This window comes from Giraffa tippelskirchi, chromosome 12 (genome assembly GCF_054371585.1).
Source record: "Giraffa tippelskirchi isolate mGirTip1 chromosome 12, T2T-mGirTip1v1.2.pri, whole genome shotgun sequence".
NCBI classification, from domain to species: domain Eukaryota; kingdom Metazoa; phylum Chordata; class Mammalia; order Artiodactyla; family Giraffidae; genus Giraffa; species Giraffa tippelskirchi.
This window is the reverse complement of record NC_137286.1, coordinates 39,233,438-39,257,975: the sequence shown is the minus strand read 5'-3', so window position 1 is coordinate 39,257,975 and position 24,538 is coordinate 39,233,438. Positions and strand designations below refer to the sequence as shown.

General features: G+C 41.9%; 1 protein-coding gene across 21 annotated transcripts in view; it reads right to left on the bottom strand.

The window, feature by feature from the left end:
• LOC145528352 (uncharacterized) overlaps window positions 1-24,538 on the bottom strand; it is a 100,814-nt gene that overhangs the window by 45,252 nt on the left and 31,024 nt on the right. For 11 of the 21 annotated variants that reach the window (XR_014070327.1, XR_014070328.1, XR_014070330.1 and 8 more), the window contains one exon: window positions 1,792-2,116. The exons of 4 other annotated variants lie outside the window; for them this stretch is intronic. Coding sequence is in view for 2 of the 17 variants with exons in the window: in XM_081546650.1 (XP_081402776.1) it covers window positions 2,112-2,116 (5 nt within the window). In the remaining 15 variants the exon portion in view is untranslated. Of the gene's footprint in view, window positions 1-1,791; window positions 2,136-6,549; window positions 6,663-24,538 lie in introns of those variants that run through there. 6 more of the 21 variants (XR_014070332.1, XR_014070331.1, XR_014070326.1 and 3 more) reach the window with 2 other exon arrangements.

Here is a 24,538-nt window from a genome sequence, read left to right as displayed (position 1 = left end):
ATATACACTGACTACAGCCAGTATATGAACAGTCTCTGAATGTTCACAAAAAAGCTATCAAGAGGGCTAAGGAGGAAAAAGTGATGCTATCAAGAAGGGTGCATGTGTGATGCTTTAAGAGGAAAAAGCAGTGAGACACAAGCCCTTTAGTGGTTGCTCAGGCACATTTCACTCTGTTTCACAGCCAGAGAAGCTGACCTTCCCGAAGCCTCTGCTTGCCCCAGGAACCAGAGGTGGGCATCAGAAAGTGCTGCCGCCTTGTGGACATTTCGTGTAACTACAACTGACCATCAGTGCTTACTGGCACCTCTAATTCACAAGGGCTGGGGGATGGTTCTTGACGGCTGCCCTCAGGAAATGCCCTGTGTTGGGTACTGCAAGATAAATCCCAAACACAAACGACTTTCAGGAAGCCAACTGCCACAGGTCTATTTTCCTCACACCCTTAAAGGGTAAAAAACCCCCAACAAACCCCATACCTCCACCTAGGAGAGGACGCTCAGCATCCCTAATCATTACAGGAGGAATGCCAATCAAAATGACAAAGAGAAATCAAATCCCACCAGTCAGAATGGCCATCCTCAAGTCTACAAACAATAAATGCAGGAGTGAGTTTGGAGTAAAGGGAAACCTCCTACACTGTTGGTGGGAATATACACTGGCAACAACCACAATAAAGGACAATGTCGGCACGCCTGAACAAAAGCGATCAAGACACTAAGCCTGGGAGCCGACATTACCACGGCTGGGCTTATACTGTTCTATAGGAAATATAGAAAATTCTACTTTCATGTATGAAATTTGCACCTATCTTTTCATTTATGAAATATGGAAAATTCTCTTTTGCATATGAAATATGTACCTATATTTTCACCTATAAGAAATTCTCTATTCATATATGAAATATGCACCTATATGTATATCTGTGAAATATAGAAAATTCTCTTTTCATATATTAAATATACACATATATTTTGCTCTGTGAAATGTGAAAAATGCTTTCATATATTTTCATCTATGAAATACAAAACATTCTATTTCTATGTGTGACATATACCCATATTTTCATATGAGAAATATGGAAAATTCTATGTTCATGTATGAAACATGCACCCATAGTGTCATATATGAAATATAAAAAATCCTATTTTCATATGAAATATGCACCCAAAGCTTCATATATGAAATATCAAAAATTATATTTTCATATGAAATATGTACCCATGTTTTCATACATGACATAAAGTTCTATTTTCATCCTTGAAATATGCACCGATGATTTAAACATGAAATACAGAAAACTCTATTTTCATATGTAAAATATGCACCCATGTTTTCATATATGAAATATGGAAAATTCCATTTTAATCCATGAAATATACACCCATGTTTTCATATATAAAATTCTGAAAATACCATTTTCATCCATGAAATATGTACCCATCTTTTAATACATGAAATTCATGCATACTTTGGTATAAGAAATACAGAAAATTCTATTTTCATACATGAAATATGCACACGTTTTTCATATATGAAAAAATTGAATTTTCATTCATTAAATATTCACCTATGTGTTCATATAGGATATATTGTTGTTTAGTCGCTCAATCATCTGACCCTTTGCGACCCCATGGACTGCAGCACACTAGGTTTCTCTGTATTTCACCGTCTTCTGGAGCTTGCTCAAACTCATGTCCATTGAGTTGGTGATGCCATCCAACCATCTCATTCTCTATATTAATATTAGATGCCATCCAACAATATCGTCCTCAGATATGAAATATTCACCTGACTTGGGCTTCCATCCCATTCCTGGAGCCTCAAGCAAGTTGTCTTCATGGCTGGACTGTGGTGGGGTCAAATCGACCAGGCTGGTAGGTCTTAATGAAATTAAGGCCCCTCTGAAATCTGTACTTTCTGGTTTGATGTGGCAGGGACCACAGTCCCTAGGGCACACAATCGTTGGTGTCCTGACACTTTGGCCTCGATGACCTTGGAGAAGTCACCTAGCTTCCAAGCCTCCTGGTGCTGGGGTCCCAAGCTCAAGCCTTCTTCCTGAGAGTGCAGCCTCCTAGGCACCTCATCAGGGTGCTGTGGTCAGGTTGGGATTAGTCTGCAAGAAAGGTATGAGGCTGTAGGGGAAAGAAGTATTGAGACTAAGCCCTTGGGAGTTTGTTCAGGCACACTTCACTCTAATTCACAGCCTGGGAAGCCGACACTTCCTTAGGCTCTGGTTGCCTGAGGAATCATTTGGGTGGGGAAAAGTGCTGCCGCCTTGTGGACATTGTCTGTAACTACAACTTGACCACCTGCGGTTACCATTACTTCCGATTCACCAGACCTCGAGGGCTGTTAATGACAGCTGCCTTCAGGAAAGGTCCTGGGGTGAGTATTGCAGAAAAATTAAAAACCCGACTGACTTTCAGCAGGATACTGACAACAGGCACAGCACTGCACACAACGACTATACTACAGTATATCACAGGCATGAAATTACAAAAAAGAATAAAAAAAGAAAAGTCTTGTCTAGTTTATTCCTGCCGACTTCCTTACCCCGGCTGCTATCCCATTACTACAGTATATCACAGGCATGAAATTACAAAAAAGAATAAAAAAAGAAAAGTCTTGTCTAGTTTATTCCTGCCGACTTCCTTACCCCGGCTGCTATCCCATCGTTGCAGCCTGAGCAAGCTTTGGTCCAAAGGCTGCACTGGGGTGGGGTTGAAACCACCGAACAGGGTGCCCTTTATTGAGCCCCCTCTTAAACTTGTATATTCTGGCTTGCTCTGACATGGATCATAGTCCCTAGTGCACCCAAGGATGTGACAATCATATGGCCTCAAGGACCTTAGAAATGCCACCCAGCTTTCAGTTCTCCTGGTGCTTGGGTTCACAGCTTAAGCCTCCTTCTTGAGAGTGCAGCCTCCTAACACCTCAGCAGGGTGCTGTGGCCCCGGTTGGAGGAAAGGGGTGAAGCTTTAGGGGGAACAAGTAGTGAGACACAAGCCCTTGGGTGTTTGCTCAGGTACATTCCACTCCAGTTCACAGCCTAGGAAGCCAACTCTTCCTTAGATTCTAGTTGTCCCAAGAACCAGAGGTGGGAATGAAAAACTGCTGCCACCATGTGGACATTTTCTGTAACTACAACTTGACCGCCTGTGCTTACCTGCCAGGCTCCTCTGACATGGGATTTCCCAGGCAAGAATACTGGAGGGGTTGCCATTCCTTTCTCTAGTGAATCTTCCCGACCCAGGGACTGAACCCAGGTCTTCTACATTGCAGGCAGATTCTTAACCATCTGAGTCACCAGGGAAGCCTGACCTGTGCTTACTGATACCTCCAATTCACAAGACCTTGGGGGCTATCAGTGACAGTTGCCCTCAGGAAAAGTCCTAGGGAGAATATTCCAGAAATAAATTAGAATCACAACCCATTATCAAAAAGTTAAGTCCAATAGGTATAGTTTCCTCACAACGATAAAGAAGAAAAAGAATTAAAAAAAACACTTTCACAGGACAAGATCCTCGGCATCCTTAATTATTACAGGAGGAATACCAATCAAAATGACAATGAGAAATCAAATACCATCAGTCAGAATGATTATCCTAACAAAAGATGAATATTATGTATTAATATAACTGAACTGAGTTCCTGTACACCTGAAACAAACACATACAAATAACTAGTACAGCCCAATATAAACAACAACAAAAATCTCAGTAAAAAATTGCCCAAAGATCTAAGTGCACATTTCTCCAGAGAGGTCATAGAGATGGCCATAAAGCACATCAAAAGATGCTCAGCATCACTAGTTCTTAGAGAATGACAAATTAAATGTTCAACAAGGTGTCACCCCACACTGATCAGAATGGCCCCATCAAAAAACCTACAGCAATGAATTCTGCAAAGGGTGTGAAGAGAAGGCAACCCTCCTACACTGTTGGTAGGAATATAAAATGGTACACCCACTAGGGAATACATTACGGAGGGTCTTAAAAAACTAAACACAGAAGTACCAAGCGATGCAGCAATTTCATATCTAGAATTAGATGCAGAGAAAATAAAAATTTAAAAACACACCTGCACCCCAAAGATCATGGCAACACTAGGTACAATAGCCAAGACAAGGAAGCAACTCAAGTATATGAGGATAGATGGAAGGGTACAGGAAACGGGGTACATATACCCAGTGCAGTATCACTCAGACATACAGAAGGATGAACAGTGCTGTTTCCAGCTACAGGGAAGGAACCAGAGGTGATCACACTAAGTGAAGTGAGTGAGACAGCTGCTGCTGCTGCTAAGTTGCTTCAGTTGTGTCCAACTCTGTGCGACCCCATAGACGGCAGCCCACCAGACTCCCCCGTCCCTGGGATTCTCCAGGCAAGAACACTGGAGTGGGTTGCCATTTCCTTCTCCAATACATGAAAGGGAAAAGTGAAAGTGAAGCCGCTCAGTCGTGTCCGACTCTTAGCGACCCCATGGACTGCAGCCCGCCAGGCTCCTCCGTCCATGGGATTTTCCAGGCAAGAGTACTGGAGTGGGTTGCCATTGACAGATCATCATAGAATATCCCTTCTGGTGGAATCTAAAAATGGATACAAACGAACTTCATTACAAAAGAGAAACAGATTCACAGACTTAGGAAAGAAAGTTATGGGTGCCAAAAGGGAAAGAGGGGGGCAGGGAGTAATTATCTGGTTCAGATCAATATATACACCTTAAAACAGGTGCGGCTGTTGTTTACTCACTCAGTTGTGTCTGACTCTTTTGTGACCCCACGGTCTGTAGCCCATCAGGCCACTCTGTCCACGGGATTTCCCAGGCAAGAATACTGGAGTGGGTTGCCATTTCCTTCTCCAGGGGGTCTTCCCAACCCAGGGATTGAACCAGCGTCTCTTGCAAGTCTCCTGCTTTGCAGGCAGATTCTTTACCACTGAGCCAGCAGGGAAGCCATAAAACAGGTGCTGAAGGGCTCTTAATAGTCACAAGTCTGACAGGGCTGTAAATGAGACCTGCCCTCAAGACATGTCCTGGGGTAAGTTAGGAGAAAAGAATTCCAAACAGGGCCAAGTTTCAAGAAGTCAGTTTCAAGAGGTAAATTGTACTCATAAGGCATAAAATAATAAAAGCACAAGGAAAGATACTCCACATCAGTAATTATTAAATCAATGCCAATCAAACTACAATAAGGTATCACCTCACGCTGGTCACAATGTCCATCACTGAAAAGATCTACAAAGAATAAATACTGCAGAGGATGTACAGCAAAGGGAATCCTCCTACAGTCTCGGTGAGAATGTAAATGGTGAAGCCACTATGGAAAACAGCATGAGGTTCTCTGAAACACTAACGTAGAGGTATCATATGGTCTTGCAATCCCTTCCCAGCCTTAGATCTGGAGAAATTTGTCCTTTGAAATGACATGTGCACCCCAATTTTCAAGGTAGCACTATTTACAATAGCCAAGACACAGAACCCACCAAAATGTCCAGTGACAGAAAAACGAAGACTATGTGGTACATCTATAAACTGGAATCTACTCAGTCATAAAACAGAAAAAATAATGATATTGGCAGAAGCATAGATGTACCAAGAAATTATCATACTAAGTAAGGTAAGTCAGGCAGAAAGCCAAATATCCTAAGACATCACGGACAGGTGGGATCTATAAATTCATACCAATGAACAAAACAGAAACAGGCTCAAAGACAGAGAAAACCAAATTATGATTATCAAAACAAAGTTAGAAGGGAGGGATAAATTAAGAGTTTGGTGTGAAAATATACACACTAATATATATTAAGTTAATAATGAAAAAGGACCTATAGAACAAGGAACTCTACTGAAAAAAATGGTAATATCCTATGAGGCAAAAAATGATAAAAGGATAGATATATGCCTATGTATAACATACACACCTAAGACAAACAAAACATCGGAAATCAACTCTGCTTCAATATAAAATAACAAATTAGAAATTAAATTACTTGAGCTCGATCTAGGGGACACCAGACAGTAGTGACACCTATGAGAAGCTATGTGATATGCTATGATATTAATATGACACTACCAAAGGTTTTCACTCAGTAGAACACAGAGCAGCAACGCACCCAAAGATGCCTGACCTCATGTGAATGCCAAAGTTAAAGAGTAGAAAAAGGACCACAGATTAATGAGGGCAACACCCTCAACTCAGACATCGAGAATCTCAGAGGAGACAAGACACACTGCAGGTAAAGAGCGGATACGTAGTCTCTGTGGACACAGGATCCTGACCCAGGTGGAAGGCGTGAGACCCACACAATCCCCAGCTCTCCACCTGGGCCCACGACCCTGGGTTAGGACACCATGTCTCTGCTGGTTGGGTCCCAGAGGTGGAAACGAATGGGTTCCTGTAACTGCTGGGATGGTAGAAATAAGTGTAGGGTTGGTCTCCTCTCCCCACACTTGTCCCAGAGAAGTCCTCCTTTTTTTCCTTCCCCTTTGGTTCTGCTGTGATATTAACTGTTTTTACAGCTGTCGTGATAACGTTGAACACACTACCTTGGGTCTGGCAGGCTCGGTCCTTTCTGTTCCACTGAAATGTAGAGAAAACACACCAGGTGCAGGGCTGGGAGACGAGGGGCAGCTCTGTTCTCTTCGGAGGAGAGAGTCGACTGGAAGGAGAGCACAGCCGCAGCCTCACCTGCTGCCCATTGATTTTTGCCCGATCTCTGTGCCCTGGAACCAATTCACCAGGTGAACCTGCCTCCCTACTCAACCTGAATGTGCTGGAAAATGGGAATGATTACCAGGTAGCCCACCTGAGGGGTCTGCAGGCGCCCCAGGGAAGGTGAACCTGGCAGGGGGACAGACTAGGAGCCCGACCGCAGCACTGACCCCCGGGAGGGCCATGGAGCCCCGCTCAGAGAAGAGCACGGTTACCCAGAGAAGCCCACCTCAGCCCCAGACCCCAGACATCTGAGCACTGACATTCAGACACAGGCACAGAGTTTTCTAGGACAGAGGCCATGCCGGGTCTCTACCCAGGTCTCCATGTCCTAGTGCACAGAGTACAAGGTCAGGTCTAAGTGTTCTCATTGCAGAAAGCACATGGTCTCGTCTAAACATCATCAGTGTAGACAGGACTTAGAGAGGTCTAAATCTACCATACAGACAGAACTTCATCAGGTTCAAACTAGTCTAGGGCTGGTCTCCCAGGAGGCACAGGTCACACACATGCAGGGTCTCTCATCATTCGACAGGGGCTCACCCTCGTGTGGGAACTAAGGTCTACATTTCTTGAAGAAGAAATCAACACTGGGCTCCACACTTCACCCACATCAGGAAACTGGAAGAATCTGTGTCATTAAACATTTCAACAGGCAAATCAACAATGTTACCAATTTCTATGGCCACATGATGGTCAGAATCCAGGGGAGATGAGTGCAGCCCAGTGTCCTGTAAAGATAGACGGGAATCGGCCTGGTTCCTGCATCCCAAGTTTCCAGCAGGAGGTGATCAAACTGGAAACCGTCTGGAAAAGTTTATTTTTTATCAGAATTAAAATATATTGTTGTAATTGCAAGCATATTAGTTATTTGAAAACCTAAAATATTCTTAAAAGCTTGGCACCCAGATTTTGCAGTTTCTGTTTTGTTTCTTTGGTTCAGAATTTCTAGGTAGAGGCAAGCCATCATTTCAAACTACTTTCTTCTAATTCTGTTATTTGTTGCTAGATGAATGAAAGGTCACACTTGAAAAAAAAATAAAATTCCTGCAAGCAATTAGTGACTCAAAGAGCACATTAGCTACGGGTACTTTTTCTTCTAACAAAACATTTTTCTCCATGAAGAAAACACAAAAAATAGGCCCCGTGATCATGAAGAAAACTGAAAAAATAGACCCCGTGATTTTTTGATTCTCTATTCAAACTGAACTAAAATGAAATTGATATTCTTCTCAACAAGTAACAGTTTTTGAGGTCTGAAATGTCATACCAGGGAAACAGGACCTGGAGAAAAGGGAGTGTTCCTATGCTGGTGGAGGGAAACCACATCTGAAAAGTAAAACTAAAATTCAAATTGGATTTAATTATGATAGTATATGGTTATATAGAGTATGAACCAAGAGTCTAAAAATAGTAGACAATATGTGAAAACAAATTTCATATCTCAGACGTGAGAGTAAGGTTTCTTGTCAGATCTGCAGCTGGTATGCACAAATTCTTTCAGAATACTGCATGTGTCTTCAAATAGATGGAGAAATATATCGTGTTCATGGATTGGAAGAAAAATATAGTGAAAATGAGTATACTGCCCAAAGTAATCTATAGATTCAATGCAATCCCTATCAAGCTACCAATGGTATTTTTCACAGAACTAGAACAAATAATTTCTCAATTTGTATGGAAATGCAAAAAACCTACAAATAGCCAAAGCAATCTTGAGAAGGAAGAATGGAACTGGAGGAATCAACCTGCCCGACTTCAGGCTCTACTACAAAGCCACAGTCATCAAGACAGTATGGTACTGGCACACAGACAGAAATATGGATCAATGGAACAAAATAGAAAGCCCAGAGATAAATGCATGCACCTATGGACACCTTATCTTCTACAAAGGAGGCAAGAATATACAATGGACAAAAGACAACCTCTTTAACAAGTGGTGCTGGGAAAACTGGTCAACCACTTGTAAAAGAATGGAACTAGAACACTGTCTAACACCATGCACAAAAATAAACTCAAAATGGATTAAAAATCTAAACGTAAGACCAGAAACTATAAAACTCCTAGAGGAAAACAGAGGCAAAACACTCTCCGACATAAATCACAGCAGGATCCTCTATGACCCACCTCCCAGAATATTGGAAATAAAAGCAAAAATAAACAAATGGGACCTAATTAAACTTAAAAGCTTTTGCACAACAAAGGAAACTACAAGCAAGGTGAAAAGACAGCCTTCAGAATGGGAGAAAATAATAGCAAACAAAGCCACGGACAAACAATTAATCTCAAAAATATACAAGCAACTCCTGCAGCTCAATTCCAGAAAAATAGACGACCCAATCAAAAAGTGGGCCAAAGAACTAAACAGACATTTCTCCAAAGAAGACATACAGATGGCTAATAAACACATGAAAAGATGCTCAACATCACTCATTATTAGAGACATGCAAATCAAAACCACAATGAGGTACCATTTCACGCCCATCAGAATGGCTGCTATCCAAAAGGCTACAAGCAATAAATGCTGGAGAGGGTGTGGAGAAAAGGGAACCCTCTTACACTGTTGGTGGGAATGCAAACTAGTACAGCCACTATGGAGAACAGTGTGGAGATTCCTTAAAAAACTGGAAATAGAACTGCCATACGACCCAGCAATCCCACTGCTGGGCCTACACACCAAGGAAACCAGAATTGAAAGAGACGCGTGTACCCCAATGTTCATCGCAGCACTGTTTATAATAGCCAGGACATGGAAGCAACCTAGATGTCCATCATCAGACGAATGGATAAGGAAGCAGTGGTACATATACACAATGGAATATTACTCAGCCATTAAAAAGAATACATTTGAATCAGTTCTAATGAGGTCTATGAAATTAGAGCCCATTATACAGAGTGAAGTAAGTCAGAAAGAAAAACACCAATACAGTATACTAACGCATATATATATGGAATTTAGAAAGATGGTAACGATAACCCTATATGTGAGACAGAAAGAGAGACACAGATGCATAGAACAGTCTTTTGGACTCTGCGGGAGAAGGTGAGGGTGGGACAATCTGAGAGAATAGCATTGAAACATGTATATTATCATATGTGAAACAGAATGCCAGTCCAGGGTCGATGCATGAGACAAGTGCTCAGGGCTGGTGCAATGGGATGACCCAGAGGGATGGGATGGGGAGGGAGGTGGGAGGGGGGTTCAGGATGGGGAACACATGTAAACCCATGGCTGATTCATGTCAATGTATGGCAAAAACCACTACAATATTGTAAAGTAATTAGCCTCCAACTTAAATAAATAAATTAATTAAAAAAAAAAAGAATACAGCATGTGTCTTTTCAAATTATTGCTTTGTCTGGATGTATGGCTAGAAGTGGGATTGCTGGATCATGTGCTAACTCTCTTTTTAGTTTTTTGCAGAACTGCCATACTGTTCTCTACAGTGACTGCACCAATTTACATTCCCACCAACAGAGTAGGATCGTTCCCTTTTCTCTACACCCTCTGCAACACTTGTTATTTGGAGATTTTTAAATGATGGCCTTTCTGACCAGTTTGAGGTGGTATCTCATTGAAGTTTTGATATGCATTTCTCTAACAATTAACAATGAGGAGCATTATAGGATGATTCTTTAATTTTCAGATGTGTAAAGTAAGTTAGGTTTAACACCTCAACTTCACAATTTTTTTCACAGATAAGGATTTGTTAAATATTTAGTTACTCCCTTTCTTCTTAGTCTAACTATAGGGACATGCGGTACCATGTTACTCAAGGCGATGCGCTCAGTTTTGCATCTTTGAGCCGTTTTAAAGATATGCACTGCTCCCTTCAAAGGGAAGCCTTGTGTTGGGACCAAGGTCCACTACCCAATAAAAGCTGTTCCTTGAGCCAATACAGTCATCACCAAGGGGGCACATGGTGAGACCACCATTCAGTGGATACTTACCACATCTCAGGCTTCAGTCTGATCATTCCATCTGAAGTTTAACAGTTTGCCCTGGTGATACAGCTTGACCTCTTTCTGTATGACTAGGTGAATTGTTAATGACTTTTTACGATTCTACTGGGGCTTCCTAGGTGGCAAAAGTGGTAAAGAACTGCCTGCCAGTGCAGGAGACATAAAGGTGCTGGTTCAATCCCTGGGTCAGGAAGATCCCCTGGAGGAGGGCATGATAACCCACTCCAGCATTCTTGCCTGGAGCATCCATGGACAGAGGAGACTGGTGGGCTATGGTCCATAGCGTTGCAAAGAGTCAGACACAATGAAGCGACTTAGCATGCACTCATGCATACCCTCAGAAATGGTCCTGCAGCGGATATTGCAGAAATAAATTTCAAACACAATCGACTGTCAAGAAGACAATTGGAAAAGGTAAATTTTCCTCACATCCTTTAAGGAAAAAAAACACCCAAACTGCCACAGGACAATATGCTCATCATCCCTAATTATTACAGAAGAAATGCCAATCAAAATGACAACAAGAAATCAAATCCAACCTATCAGAATGGCATCCTCATAAGCCTGCAACAATACATGCGGGAGAGAGTCAGGTAGTGATGGAATCTACCCAGCACAGTCAGTAGAAATGGAAATTACTAACAGCCCTAGAAGTATAGAGTCCACATGCTAGAAAAAGATCTTCAAAAAAAAAACAACTAAGCCTAGATTCTGACATACCCACACCTGGGCTTATATCTGAAAAACCATCATTCAAAAAGACTTATGCACCTCAATATTCACTGCAGCACTACTTACAATAACAAAACACAGACCCAGGAAAATGTCCACTGACAGATTAAAGCTTAAAGAAGATGCAATACATGTATACAATGAACTATTACTCAGCCATGAAAAACTGCCACTGAAATTATGAATCTATGCTCCTAGTTGCCACAGGGATGGATGATGAAGAAGGTCTGACTTACACTAACCAAGTCAGCCAGACAAGCGAAGACAATAGTACACTCTCTTCTATGCAGATGATAAAAGAGATGCAAAGGAACTCATTTACAACACAAAAGGAGACTTTAAGAATTCAAACACAAAGTGTTCCCCACCCCTCCACAAAAAAGTGAAGGGCCAGGGATGAATTAGAAATTGGTGACTAACATATACACAGCTATATATATCTGTAATAAATAATCCACAGGGTTTATCTCCTACCTTCATTCTTTTCTTCCATACATACAAAGAAATCTGTATCTCTAACATACACACAGAAATCTGTATCTATAATAGAAAACCCACAAGGATTATCTTCTTTCCTCCCTGCCTTCCTTCCTCATACACGTAAATCAGTATCTTCAATAGATAATCCACAAGGAATATCTCCTTCCTTGCTCCTCCCTCCCACATAAACACAAAATCTGCATCTCTAATATATACACAGAAATCTATATCTGTAATAGACAATTTGCAAGGATTATCTCCTTCCTTCATTCCATCCACATTTACACAGAAATCTGTATATCTAACAGATACTCCACAAATACCTGATGTTCAGCACAGGGAACTTTGCTTGAAATTCTGCAATAACATCTAGGGCAAAACAATCCAAAAAAAGAACAGATATGCTTTATATACTCATACGTCATAACAGAATCAGGTGGTTGTATACTGATGACAAGCAAAAAATGGCAAATCAACTATATTCCCATATAGCATTGGCATTAGATTAAAGAAAAGGGAAGAAAATCAAGCCTAGTTAATTTCCTCCCACCTCCCTGACTTGGGCTGCTATCCCATCCCTGGAGTCTGAGCAGCCTTGGATCCCCACGATTGCCGTGGAGTGGGATCAAACAGCTGGGCAGGGTGTCCTTAACTGAGTACTGTCTGGTTTGCTCTGGTTGGGACCAGAGTCCCTAGTTCAACCAAAGAATGGTCACCAGACCATCTGGCCTCGAACCCTGGAAAAGTAACCTAGACTCCAAGTCAATTGGTGCTGAGGATCCCAATTCAAGCCTCCGTCCTGAGAGTGCAGCCTCCTAGGCACCTCTACCAGGTGTTCTGGCCCAGGTATGGATGGGTCTGGAGCGGAGGTGTGGAGCCTTAGGGGGAAGAAGTAGTGACACACAAGCCCTTGGGGGATTGCTCAGGCTCATCCACTCTAATTCACAGCACCGGAAGCTGACTTTCCTTAAGGATCAAACTGCCCAAGGAACCAGAATGGGGCATGAAAAAGTGCTGCCACCTTGTGGACATTTCCTATAACTACAAATTAAGCACCGGTGCTTACTGCTGCTGCTGCTGCTAAGTCGCCTCAGTCGTGTCCGACTCTGTGCGACCCCATAGACAGCAGCCCACCAGGCTCCGCCATCCCTGGGATTCTCCAGGCAAGAATACTGGAGTGGGTAGCCTTTCCCTTCTCCAGGGAATCTTCCCAACCCAGGGATCGAACCCAGGTCTCCCACATTGCAGGCGGATTCTTTACCAACTGAGCCACAAGGGAAGCCCTAATGGATATGAGAACTAGACAATAAAAAAGGGTGAGCACTGAAGAACTGATGCCTTCGACTGTGGTGCTGGAGAAGACTCTTGAGAGTCCCTTCGACAGCAAGGAGATCAAACCAGTCAATCCTAAAGGAAATCAACCCTGAATACTCACTGGAAGGACTGTTACTGAAGCTCCAATATGTTGGCCACCTGATGCAAAGGGACAACTCATTGGAAAAGACCCTGATGCTGAGAAAGATTGAAGGCAGGAGGAGAAGGGAATGACAGAGGATGAGATGGTTGGATGGCATCAACAACTCAATGGACATTGAGTTTGAGCAAACTCCGGGAGATGGAGAAGGACAGGGACGTCTGGCATGCTGCAGTCCATGGGGTCACAAAGGGTCGGATATGGCTGAACGATGGAACAACAGCAACAATGAAACAGAAAGAGAATCACAAATATAGAAATGAATGGATGCCTGTGGGGATTTGTTTGTGGGAATTTCCAGACTGGGGTAGAGGTTGAGAGATAAAAACACTATGAATAATGTAAGTAAACTAGTAGGATATAGTATAGAGCAGACAAAAATATAGCCACGATTTTGCAATATCCTTAAGCGGAGTATACTCCGTTAAAGTACTGAATAGCTATGTTCAGAAAACAGTAATATTAATCAACGGTACTTCAATTTGAAAAGAAATAATGAATGGATAGCTACAAACACAGAAAACTATCCAGAAGAAACAGTAAAATTGAAGTGGGAAAGTTTTAAAAATAAAGATCCTGTCTAGAAATTAATCTGGAGGTTATTAAAAATGTTCATGGTTCATCCACTAGAAAAAAACAATATGGAGGTTCCTTAAAACTAAAAATACAATTGTGTTCATAAACAGCAGTCACATGCCTGGGCATACAGTCAGGGAGAAGTGACATTTTCAAAGACAAGGGTACCCATGCCATCCCTGCTGGACTGGTTTCCATAGCAAAGACACTGCTGCAACCTAAGTGTGGAAGGACATAGAAATGAATAAAGAAAATGGGATATATACACACAATGCTATATTACTCAGCCATAAAGAGCAAAAACAACGGGATCTTCAGGCACAGGGAAGAAGGTAGAGATGATCATAGCAACTGAAGTAAGAGAGACAGTGAGCAACAAATATAAGATGATATCATTTCTGCTGCTAAGTCACGTCAGTCGTGTCCAACTCTGTGCGACCCCTAGACAGCAGCCCACCAGGCTCCGCTGTCCCTGGGATTCTCCAGGCAAGAACACTGGAGTGGGTTGCCATTTCCTTCTCCAATGCATGAAAGGGAAAAGTGAAAGTGAAGTTGTTCAGTCGTGTCCAACTCTTAGCGACCCCATGGACTGCAGCCCACCAGGCTCCTCCGTCCATGGGATTTTCCAGGCAAGAGTACTGGAGTGGGTCGTCAGTGCCTTCTCCATATCACTTCTAGGTGGAATCTAACAATGGATACATGTGAGCTCCTTAAGCAAAGATACACAGTTCACAGACTTATTAGAAGATGGAAGTTTACTCAATACACTGTAATCACCTAGATGGGAGCAAGGACTTGAAAGAGGATAGATAAATGCCTAAACACCAATGAATCAAGTTCCTGTACACCTGAAACATATAAATTCAGAAATCATCTCTTTTCCAAAATAAAATAACATGGAAATTACATGGAAAAAAATGTGTGGGGCTGAATAAAGCTGCCACCTTGAGGCCATATTCCATAACAACAACTTGAAAAGCTGTGCTGGGCATTGAGTACTCTCAAAGTCAGAGGGTCTGGAAGTAAAAAACAGCTGATCTGCATAAACATCCTAGTGTGGTCATCAGAAAAAATTTAAAACAGGTCTGAGTTCGAAGAAGCCAATCTGGAGAGGTGAGTTGAACTCACCCTCGAAAACAAATCACATGAAGAGAGGTCAACATCACTTAATATTAGAAAAGCAAATTGAAACCTCAGGAAGGTATCACCTCGCAGAAGGCAGAATGGCTATCATCAGAAACTCTACAAACTAACTGCTGATGAAGGTGTAGGGAAGAGGCAATATGGAGAATTCCATATTTCATGCAGGAGAACCTACGCTCATGTTTTTGCTGCAGGAAATAGGGGGTATTCACAAGGACCTGATGCTAAGCACTCCGCTCAACTTGCTATTGCACAAAGTCTAAACACACAATAGAGATACCCCACAGATACGAAATACCTGAATCAAGTGGCTGTACGCTGACAACAATCACAATATTGTAACTTGGCTATGCTGCGATGTAGTACTGGCAAGACGTTAAAGGAAAGGAAAGCAGGGTCTCCTCTGTTATAAATGACCTCCCTGACTTGGGATGCTATCCCATCCTTGGAGGCTGAGCAAGCTTGGGTCCCACCCTGGACTGAGGACGGGTGGACACAGCCTGGCACGGTGCCCTTTGTTGAACCCTTTTTAAAGGACTATTATCTGTTATTTTCTGGCTGGGACCAGAGTCCCACATGGCTTGAAGGCCTCTGGGATTTGAAGGCAAGATTCAGCTAGCCTCGACCTCTCCTGGCACTGGGGTTCCCAGCTCAAGCCTCTTTCCTGAGAGGGCAGTCTCCTAGGCACCTAAGTGCCCTCAGCAGTGTGCTCTGGACCTGGAAGGCATTAGTCTGGACATTAGCTTGTGTGGGGCTTTAGGGGGGAAAAGTAGTGAGTCTCAAGTCCTTTCCTTCTTGGTCAGGCACACTCCACTCTATTTTACAGCCCAAGAAGCCAATGGGTCCTAAGGATCTGGTTGCCCCAGGAACCAGTGTTGGGCATGTGAAAGTGCTGCTGCCTTGTGGACATTTTCTGTAACTAAAACTTGATCATGGGCACACATGGGCACCTAATTCACAAGGGTTGTAGTTCTGTTAATGATAGCTGCCCTCAGGAAATGCCATGGGGCAGGTATTGGAGAAATATATTCCCAAACCAGCCAACTGTCAGGAAGCCAACTGCCAAAGGTAAATTGTCCTTACATCCTTTAAAGAAAAAACAAAAACAAAACAAAATCAAACTTCCACCACAGAACAAGATGCTCAGCATCCCTAATGGCTGCAGGAATGCCAACCAAAACGACAATGGTAAATCAGATTCCACCACTCACAAAGGCCACTGTCAAAATTAGACAAACTATAACTATGAGAGACATAGAAGGAAAAGAATCCCCTAAACTGTAGGTGGAAATAAACACTGACTACAACCAGTATATGGACAGTCTCTGAATGTTCACAAAAAAGCTATCAAGAGGGCTAAGGTGGAAAAAGTGATGCTATCAAGAAGGGTGTGTGTGTGTATGATGCTTTAAGAGGAAAAAGCAGTGAGACACAAGCTCTTCAGTGGTTGCTCAGACACATTTCACTCTGTTTCACAGCCAGAGAAGTTGACTTTCCCGAAGCCTCTTCTTGCCCCAAGAACCAGAGGTGGGCATCAAAAAGTGCTGCCGCCGTGTGGACATTTCCTGTAACTACAACTGACCGCCGGTGTTTACCGGCACCTCTAATCACAAGGGCTGGGCGGCAGCTCTTGACGGCTGCCCTCAGGAAATGCCCTGTGTTGGGTACTGCAAGATAAATCCCAAACACAAACGACTTTCAGGAAGCCAACTGCCACAGGTTTATCTTCCTCACACCCTTAAAGGGTAAAACACCCCAACAAACCCCGTACCTCCACCTAGGAGAGGGTGCTCAGCAGCCCTAATCATTACAGGAGGAATGCCAATCAAAATGACAAAGAGAAATCAAATCCCACCAGTCAGAATGGCCATCCTCAAGTCTACAAACAATAAATGCAGGAGTGAGTTTGGAGTAAAGGGAAACCTCCTACACTGTTGGTGGGAATATACACTGGCAACAACCACAATAAAGGACAATGTCGGCACGCCTGAACAAAAGCGATCAAGACACTAAGTCTGGGAGCCGACATTACCACGGCTGGGCTTATACTGTTTTATAGGAAATATAGAAAATTCTACTTTCATGTATGAAATTTGCACCTATCTTTTCATTTATGAAATAGAGAAAAATTCTTTCACATATGAAATATGCACCTATATGTATATCTGTGAAATACAGAAAATTCTCTATTCATATATGAAATATACACCTATATTTTCATCTGTGAAATATGTAAGAATGTTTTCATATGTGAAATATGCATTTATATTTTCATCTATGAAATACAAAAAATTCTATTTCTATGTATGACATGCATCCATATTTTCATGAGAAATACAGAAAATTCTATGTTCATATATGAAATATGTACCCATAGTGTCATATATTAAATATAAAAAGTTGTATTTTCATATGAAATACATACCCATAGCTTCATATATGAAATATAAAAAATTCTATTTTCATATGAAATATGCACCCATAGCTTCATATATGAACTATTAAAAATGTTTTCATATATGAAATATGCATCCATGTTTTCATATATGAAATACTAAAAATTCCATCTCCATCCATGAAATATGCACCATGTTTTCATACATGACATCAAGAAAGTTCTATTTTCATCCTTGAAATATGCACCCATGATTTATATATGAAGTACAGAAAATTCTATTTTCATCTTTGAAATACACACCCATGTTTTTATATATGAAACATGGAAAATTCCATTTTCATCCATGAACTATGCACACATGTTTTCATATAAGAAATATAGAAGGGCATATTTTCACCCATCTCTTCATATATGAAATACCAAAAATTCTACTTTTTATCCGTGAAATGTGCACTCATCTTTTGATACATGAAAATTCATGCATGTATCATACTTTCATATAAGAAATAGAAAAAATTATATTTTTGTACACTAAATATGCACATATATTTTCATATATGAAATATAGAAAATTGTATTTTCATTCATTAAATTTGCACCCATGTGTTCATATAGGATATACAGAAAATTCTATTGTCATATATGAAATATTCACCTGACTTGGCTTCCATCCCGTTCCTGGAGCCTCAGCAGGTTGTTTTCATGGCTGGACTGTGGTGGGGTCAAATCGACCAGGCTGATTGCTCTTCATTAAGGCCCCTCTGAAATCTGTACTTTCTGGTTTGATCTGGCAGGGACCACAGTCCCTAGGACACAATTGATGGTGTCCTGTCACTTTGGCCTCAATGACCTTGGAAAAGTCACCTAGCTTTCATGTCTCCTGGTGCTGGGGTCCCCAGCTCAAGTCTCTTTCCTGAGAGTGCTGCCTCCTAGGCACCTCATCAGGGTTCAGTGGTCCAGGCTGGGATTAGTCTGCAGGAAAGGAGTGAAGCTCGAGGGGGAAGAAGTGTTGAGACTAAGCCCTTGTTCAGGCACATTCCACTCTAATTCACAGCCTAGGAAGCCCACACTTAGGCTCTGGTTGCCTGAGTTGGGTGTGGGAAAGTGCTGCCGCCTTGTGGACATTTTCTGTAACTATAACTTGGCCACCCGTGCTTACTGTTCCCTCCAATTCAACAGACCTCGGGGGTTCTGTTAATTATAGCTGCCTTCAGGAAGGCTTCTCTGGTGGCTCAGATGGTAAAGAATCTGCCTGCAATGCAGGAAACTCGGGGTCAATCCCTGCGTAGGGACGATACCTTGGAGAAGGGAATGGCAACCCACTCCAGTATTCTTGCCTGGGGAATTCCATGGACAGAGTAGCCTGGCAGGCTACAGTCCATGGGGTCTCAAAGAGTCAGACAAAACTGAGCGACTTCCACACCACATGCCTTCACAAAAGGTCCTGGGGCAAGTATTGCAGAAAAAATTACAAACCCAACTGACTTTCAAAAAATCAACTACAAGAGGTAAATTTTCTTCACAACCATGAAGTTTTTGAGAAAAAAAAAGAAAAAAACTTAACCGCCACAGGACAAGATGCTGAGCATCCCTAATTATTACAGGAGGAATGCCAACCAAAATGACAATTAAAACCAAATCTCACCAGATTGGCCATCCTCAAAAGTCTACAAACAATAAATGTGAGCTAAGCCTACCATCTGACATTCCCACACATCTGCCTATATCCCAAGAAAACCATCTTTCAAGAAGTCATATGCACCCCAACATTCACTTCAGCACTAGTTAAAATATCCTGAACACAGACCCAGCAAAATGTTCACCTTCAGATTAAAGCTTAAAAAGAATGATGAAAATGAACTATTACTCAACCATGAAAAACTACTACTGAAATCATGAAATTATGCCACTGGTAGCCACAGGGATATATCTTGGAGGATCAAACACTAAGTGAAATCAGACAGACAGAGGAAGACTATAGCAAGTGATATCCCTTCTAGGCAAAAGAAAAAAAGAGATACAAAGGAATTTAATTACAACTTAAAAAACACAAAGGGCCAAAGATGAATTAGGAAGTCAGGACTAACATATACACAGAAATGTATATTAGTAATAGATAATCCACAAGGATTATCTCCTTCCCCTTTGTTCCTTCCATAGAAATCCATATCTCTACCATATCCACAGAACTCTGTATATGTAACAGATACTCCACAAGGACACGATATTCAGCACAGGGAATTTACTCCACCTTCTGCAATAACTTTTACAACAGATGAATCTGAAAATGAATACATATGCTTTACATACATGTCATAACTCAATTAGGTGGCTGGATACTGACAACAGGCACAACATTGCACACCAACTATACTCTAGCATGCCATAGGCATGAAATTAAAGAAAAGAATAAAAAAGAAAAGCCTTGCCTAATTTATTCCTGTCGACTTTCCTGATCCTGGCTGCTATCCATCGCTGCAGCCTGAGCAGGCTTTGGTCCAAAGGCTGGACTGGGGTGGGGTTGAAAATGCCCGACAGGGTGCCCTTAATTAGGCCCCCTCTTAAACTTGTAACTTCTGGTTTGCTCTGACAGGGACCATAGTCCCTAGTGCACCCAAACGATGTTGTGATGACCGTCTGGCCTCAAGGACCTTGGAAATGCCACCTAGCTTTCAGTTCTCCTGGTGCTGGGGTTCACAGCTTAAGCCTCCTTCTTGAGAGTGCAGCCTCCTAGCACCTCAGCAGGGTGCCGTGACCCCGGTTGAGATGACTCTGAGGAAAGGGGTGAAGTTTTAGGGGGAACAAGTAGTGAGACACAAGCCCTTGGGTGCTTACTGAGGCACATTCCACTCCTGTTCACAGCCCAGGAAGCCAACTCTTCCTCAAGTTCTGGTTGCCCCAAGAACCACAGTTGGGAATGAAAAACTGCTGCCACCATGTGGACATTTTCTGTAAGTACAACTTGACCGCCTGTGCTTATCTGCCAGGCTCCTCTCAACATGGGATTCTCCAGGCAAGAATAGTGGAGTAGGTTGCCATTCCCTTCTTCAGGAGACCTTCCCGACCCAGGGATCAAACCTAGGTTTCCTGCATTACAGGCGGACTCTTTACCATCTGAGCCACCAGGGAAGCGCAACCTGTGCTTACTGGCACCTCCAATTCACAAGACCTCAGGGGCTGTTAATGACAGTTGTCTTCAGGGAAAGTCCTAGGGAGAATATTCCAGAATTAAATTACAAACACAACCCACTATCAAAGAGTTAACTGCAACAAGTATATTTTCCTCACAACCATGAAGGAGAAAAAAAAAGAAAAGTAAAAAACCATACATTTACTGGACAAAATGCTCAGCATCCCAAATTATTACAGGAGGAATGCGAATCAAAACAACAACAAGAAATCAAATTCCATCAGTCAGAATGACCACCCTCAGAGGTCCACAAACAATAAATGGGGGAGAGGGCCAGGAGGAGAGGGACCCTCCCTACACCACTGGTGGGAAGGGACATTGGCAATAGTCACTAGAAAGGGACAGTCATCACATGCCAAAAAAAGAACACTTTCAAGAGAACTATGCTTAGGATCTGACATTCCCACATCTGGGCCTGGTATCCTGATAAAACCACCATTCAAAATGACACATGGACCCCAATGTTCACTGCAGCACTACTTAGAATAGCCGAGATACACAACCATCAAAATGTCCACTGACAGATTAAAGCTTAAAGGAGATGTGGTACATATAAGCACATGGAACTTCGCTCGACCTTCTGCAGTAAATTCTATGGAAAAAGAATCCAAAGAAGAACAGACATCCTGTATGTATATGTCAATACTGAATCAAGTGTTGTACACTGACAGTAGGCACAAAGCTACAAACTGACTATATTCCAACATAGGATCGGCATGAGGAAAAGAAAAGAAAAAAAACAATGCCAAGTTTATTCCCTGCAACCTCCCTCTCTTGGGCTGCTATCCCATCCCTGCAGCCTGAGCAGGCTGTGTCTCATGTCTGGACTGGGATGGTATCGAGAAAGCCAGGTGGAGACAACCAAAATTTTAAAAGAGGTGGGTAACCCTGAGATTTTGGCCCCACTACGTACAATAGCTAAGACAGAGAATCAAGTTAATTGTAGAAGAACAGATGAATGGATACAGACAATGGGGTACATATACATAATACAATATTTCTTAATAATAAAGAAGTAGGAAATAATGCCACGTTCAGCCATGGGAGAGAAAATAGAGATGATCATTCCAAGTGAATTAAGGCAGACAGGGAGAGACGAGTATCCTATAATATCGCTCCTAGGTGGACTCTAAAGATGCATAGAAATGAATTTCTTGCCTGGAGACACTGCCTCATAGACTTAGAAATTTCCAGTCACAAAGATATAAAGATGTGGGGCATGGAGAAATGAGTAACTTCAGACTAATATATGCCCAATATTGTTTATAAAATAAATGACCAGGACCCACTGTATAACACAAGGAAACTTACTCCACACTCTAATAAACTATATGGGAAAACCCCCAAAATATATACACATTTATGTATTCATAGAAGTGAAACAAGTTGTGGTAGAAGGGAAAAAAAAAGAAAAAAGCTAGTAATTCACAAGATAGTAATTCACCTACATACTCCAGTTTAAATGATGGAAAAAACAGAAAAAATGAAAAATGCTGACTCTAATCAGAGACACCGATGTAAAGAACAGACTTTTGGACTTAGTGGGAGAAGGCAAGTGTGGAATGATTTGAGAGAAAGAATAGCATTGAAACATGCATATTAGCATATGTAAAACAGATGACCAGCGCAAGTTCAATGCATGAAGCAGGGCACCCAAAGCTGGTACTCTGGGACAACTCAGATTCATGTTGATGTACGGCAAAAACCATCACAACATTGTAAAGTACTTATTCTCCAACTAAAATAAATGAATTAATTAAACAAATAAAAATTTTAAAAAAGAAAAAAGAGACTTTAAGTAGGAAAGGGTCAAAAAAAAGGGGGGGGTCTAGTGTCACATCCCTGGAGCCTGATTGGCTTGGGTCCCAGGGCTGGAGTGTCCCGGGGCTGAGAGAGCTGGGAGTGTGTAGCAGGCCGTGTGCCTCCACAATGGACCTGGAGTGCCTGTTGTCCTCCAGATGCAGGTGGGATAATTTAAGGGATTGGAATTAACATACACACATTAATATACATCAAACAGATGATCAACGAGTACCTACGGAATAGCATAGGGGAGTTTACTGAACACACTCTAATCACCTATGTGAAAAAAGAACCCAGATGAGAATAACTGAACCAAGTTCCTGTACACCTGAAACAAACACATACAAATCACTAGTACATCCCAGCATAAACAACAATAACAAAAACTTAGTAAAGAAATGCCCAAAGATCTAAGTGCACATTTCTCCAGAGAGGTCATAGAGATGACCATAAAGCACACAAAAAGATGCGCAGCATCACAAGTTCTTAGAGAAAAACAAATCAAATGTACAACAAAGTGTCACCTAACACTGATCAGAATGGCCATATCAAAAAATCTACAGCAGTAAATTCTGCAGAGGGTGTGAAGAGAAGGAAACTCTCCTACCCTGTTGGTAGGAATATAAAATGGTACACCCACTAGGGAATACATTATGGAGGGTCTTAAACTAAATATAGAAGTACCAAGTGATGCAACAATTTCATACCTAGGCTTAGATACAGAGAAAACCAAAATTTAAAAACACACCTGCACCCCAAAGATCATGGCAGCACAAAGTACAATAGCCAAGGCAAGGAAGCAACTCGAGTATACTAGGACAGATGGAAGGATACAGGAAACGGGGTACATGTACCCAGTGCAGTATCACTCAGACATACAGAAGGATGAACAGTGCCGTTTCCAGTTACAGGGAAGAAACCAGAGGTGATCATACTACACGAAGTGAGTGAGACAGAGAAAGACAGATAATCATAGAATTCCCTTCTGGTGGAATCTAAAAATGGATACAAATGAACTTCATTACAAAAAAGAAACAGATTCACAGACTTAGGAAAGAAAGTTATGGTTGCCAAAAGGGAAAGGTGGGGGTTGCAGAGAGTAATTATCTGGTTCAGATCAATATATACACCTTAAAACAGGTGCTGCTGTTGTTCAGTCACTCAGTTGTGTCCGACTCTTTGTGACCCCATGGTCTGTAGCCCATCAGGCTACTCTGTCCACGGATTTCCCAGGCAAGAATACTGGAGTGGGTTGCCATTTCCTGCTCCAAGGGATCTTCTTGACCCAGGGATTGAACCCATGTCTCTTGCAAGTCTCCTGCATTGCAGGCGCATTTTTTTTTTTTACCACTGAGCCACCTGGGAACCCATAAAACAGGTGCTGAAGGGCTCTTAATAGTCACAAGTCAGACAAGGCTGTAAATGAAACCTAACCTAAAGAAATATCCTGGGGTAAGTAATGAGAAAAGAATTCCAAACAGGGCCAAGTTTCAAGAAGTCAGTTTCAAGAGGTAAATTGTACTCATAAGGTATAAAATAATAAAAGCACAAGGAAAGATACTCCACATCAGTAATTATTAAATCAATGCCAATCCAACTACAATAAGGTATCACCTCACACTGCTGAAAAGATCTACAAAGAATAAATACTGCAGAGGATGTACAGCAAAGGGAATCCTCCTACAGTCTCGGTGGGAATGTAAATGGTGAAGCCACTATGGAAAACAGCATGAGGTTCTCTGAAACACTAACATAGATGTATCATATGATCCTGCAATCCCCTCCCAGCCTTAGATCTGGAGAAGTTCATCATTTGAAATGACACATACATGCCAGTTTTCAAGGTAGCACTATTTACAACAGCCAAGACATAGAATCCACCAAAATGTCCAGTGACAGAAAAATGAAGACTATGTGGTACATCTATAAACTGGAATCTACTCAGTCAAAAAACAGAAAAAATAATGATATTGGCAGAAGCATAGATGTACCAAGAAATTATCATACTAAGTAAGGTCAGTCAGGCAGAAAGACAAATATCCTAAGACATCACAGACAGGTGGG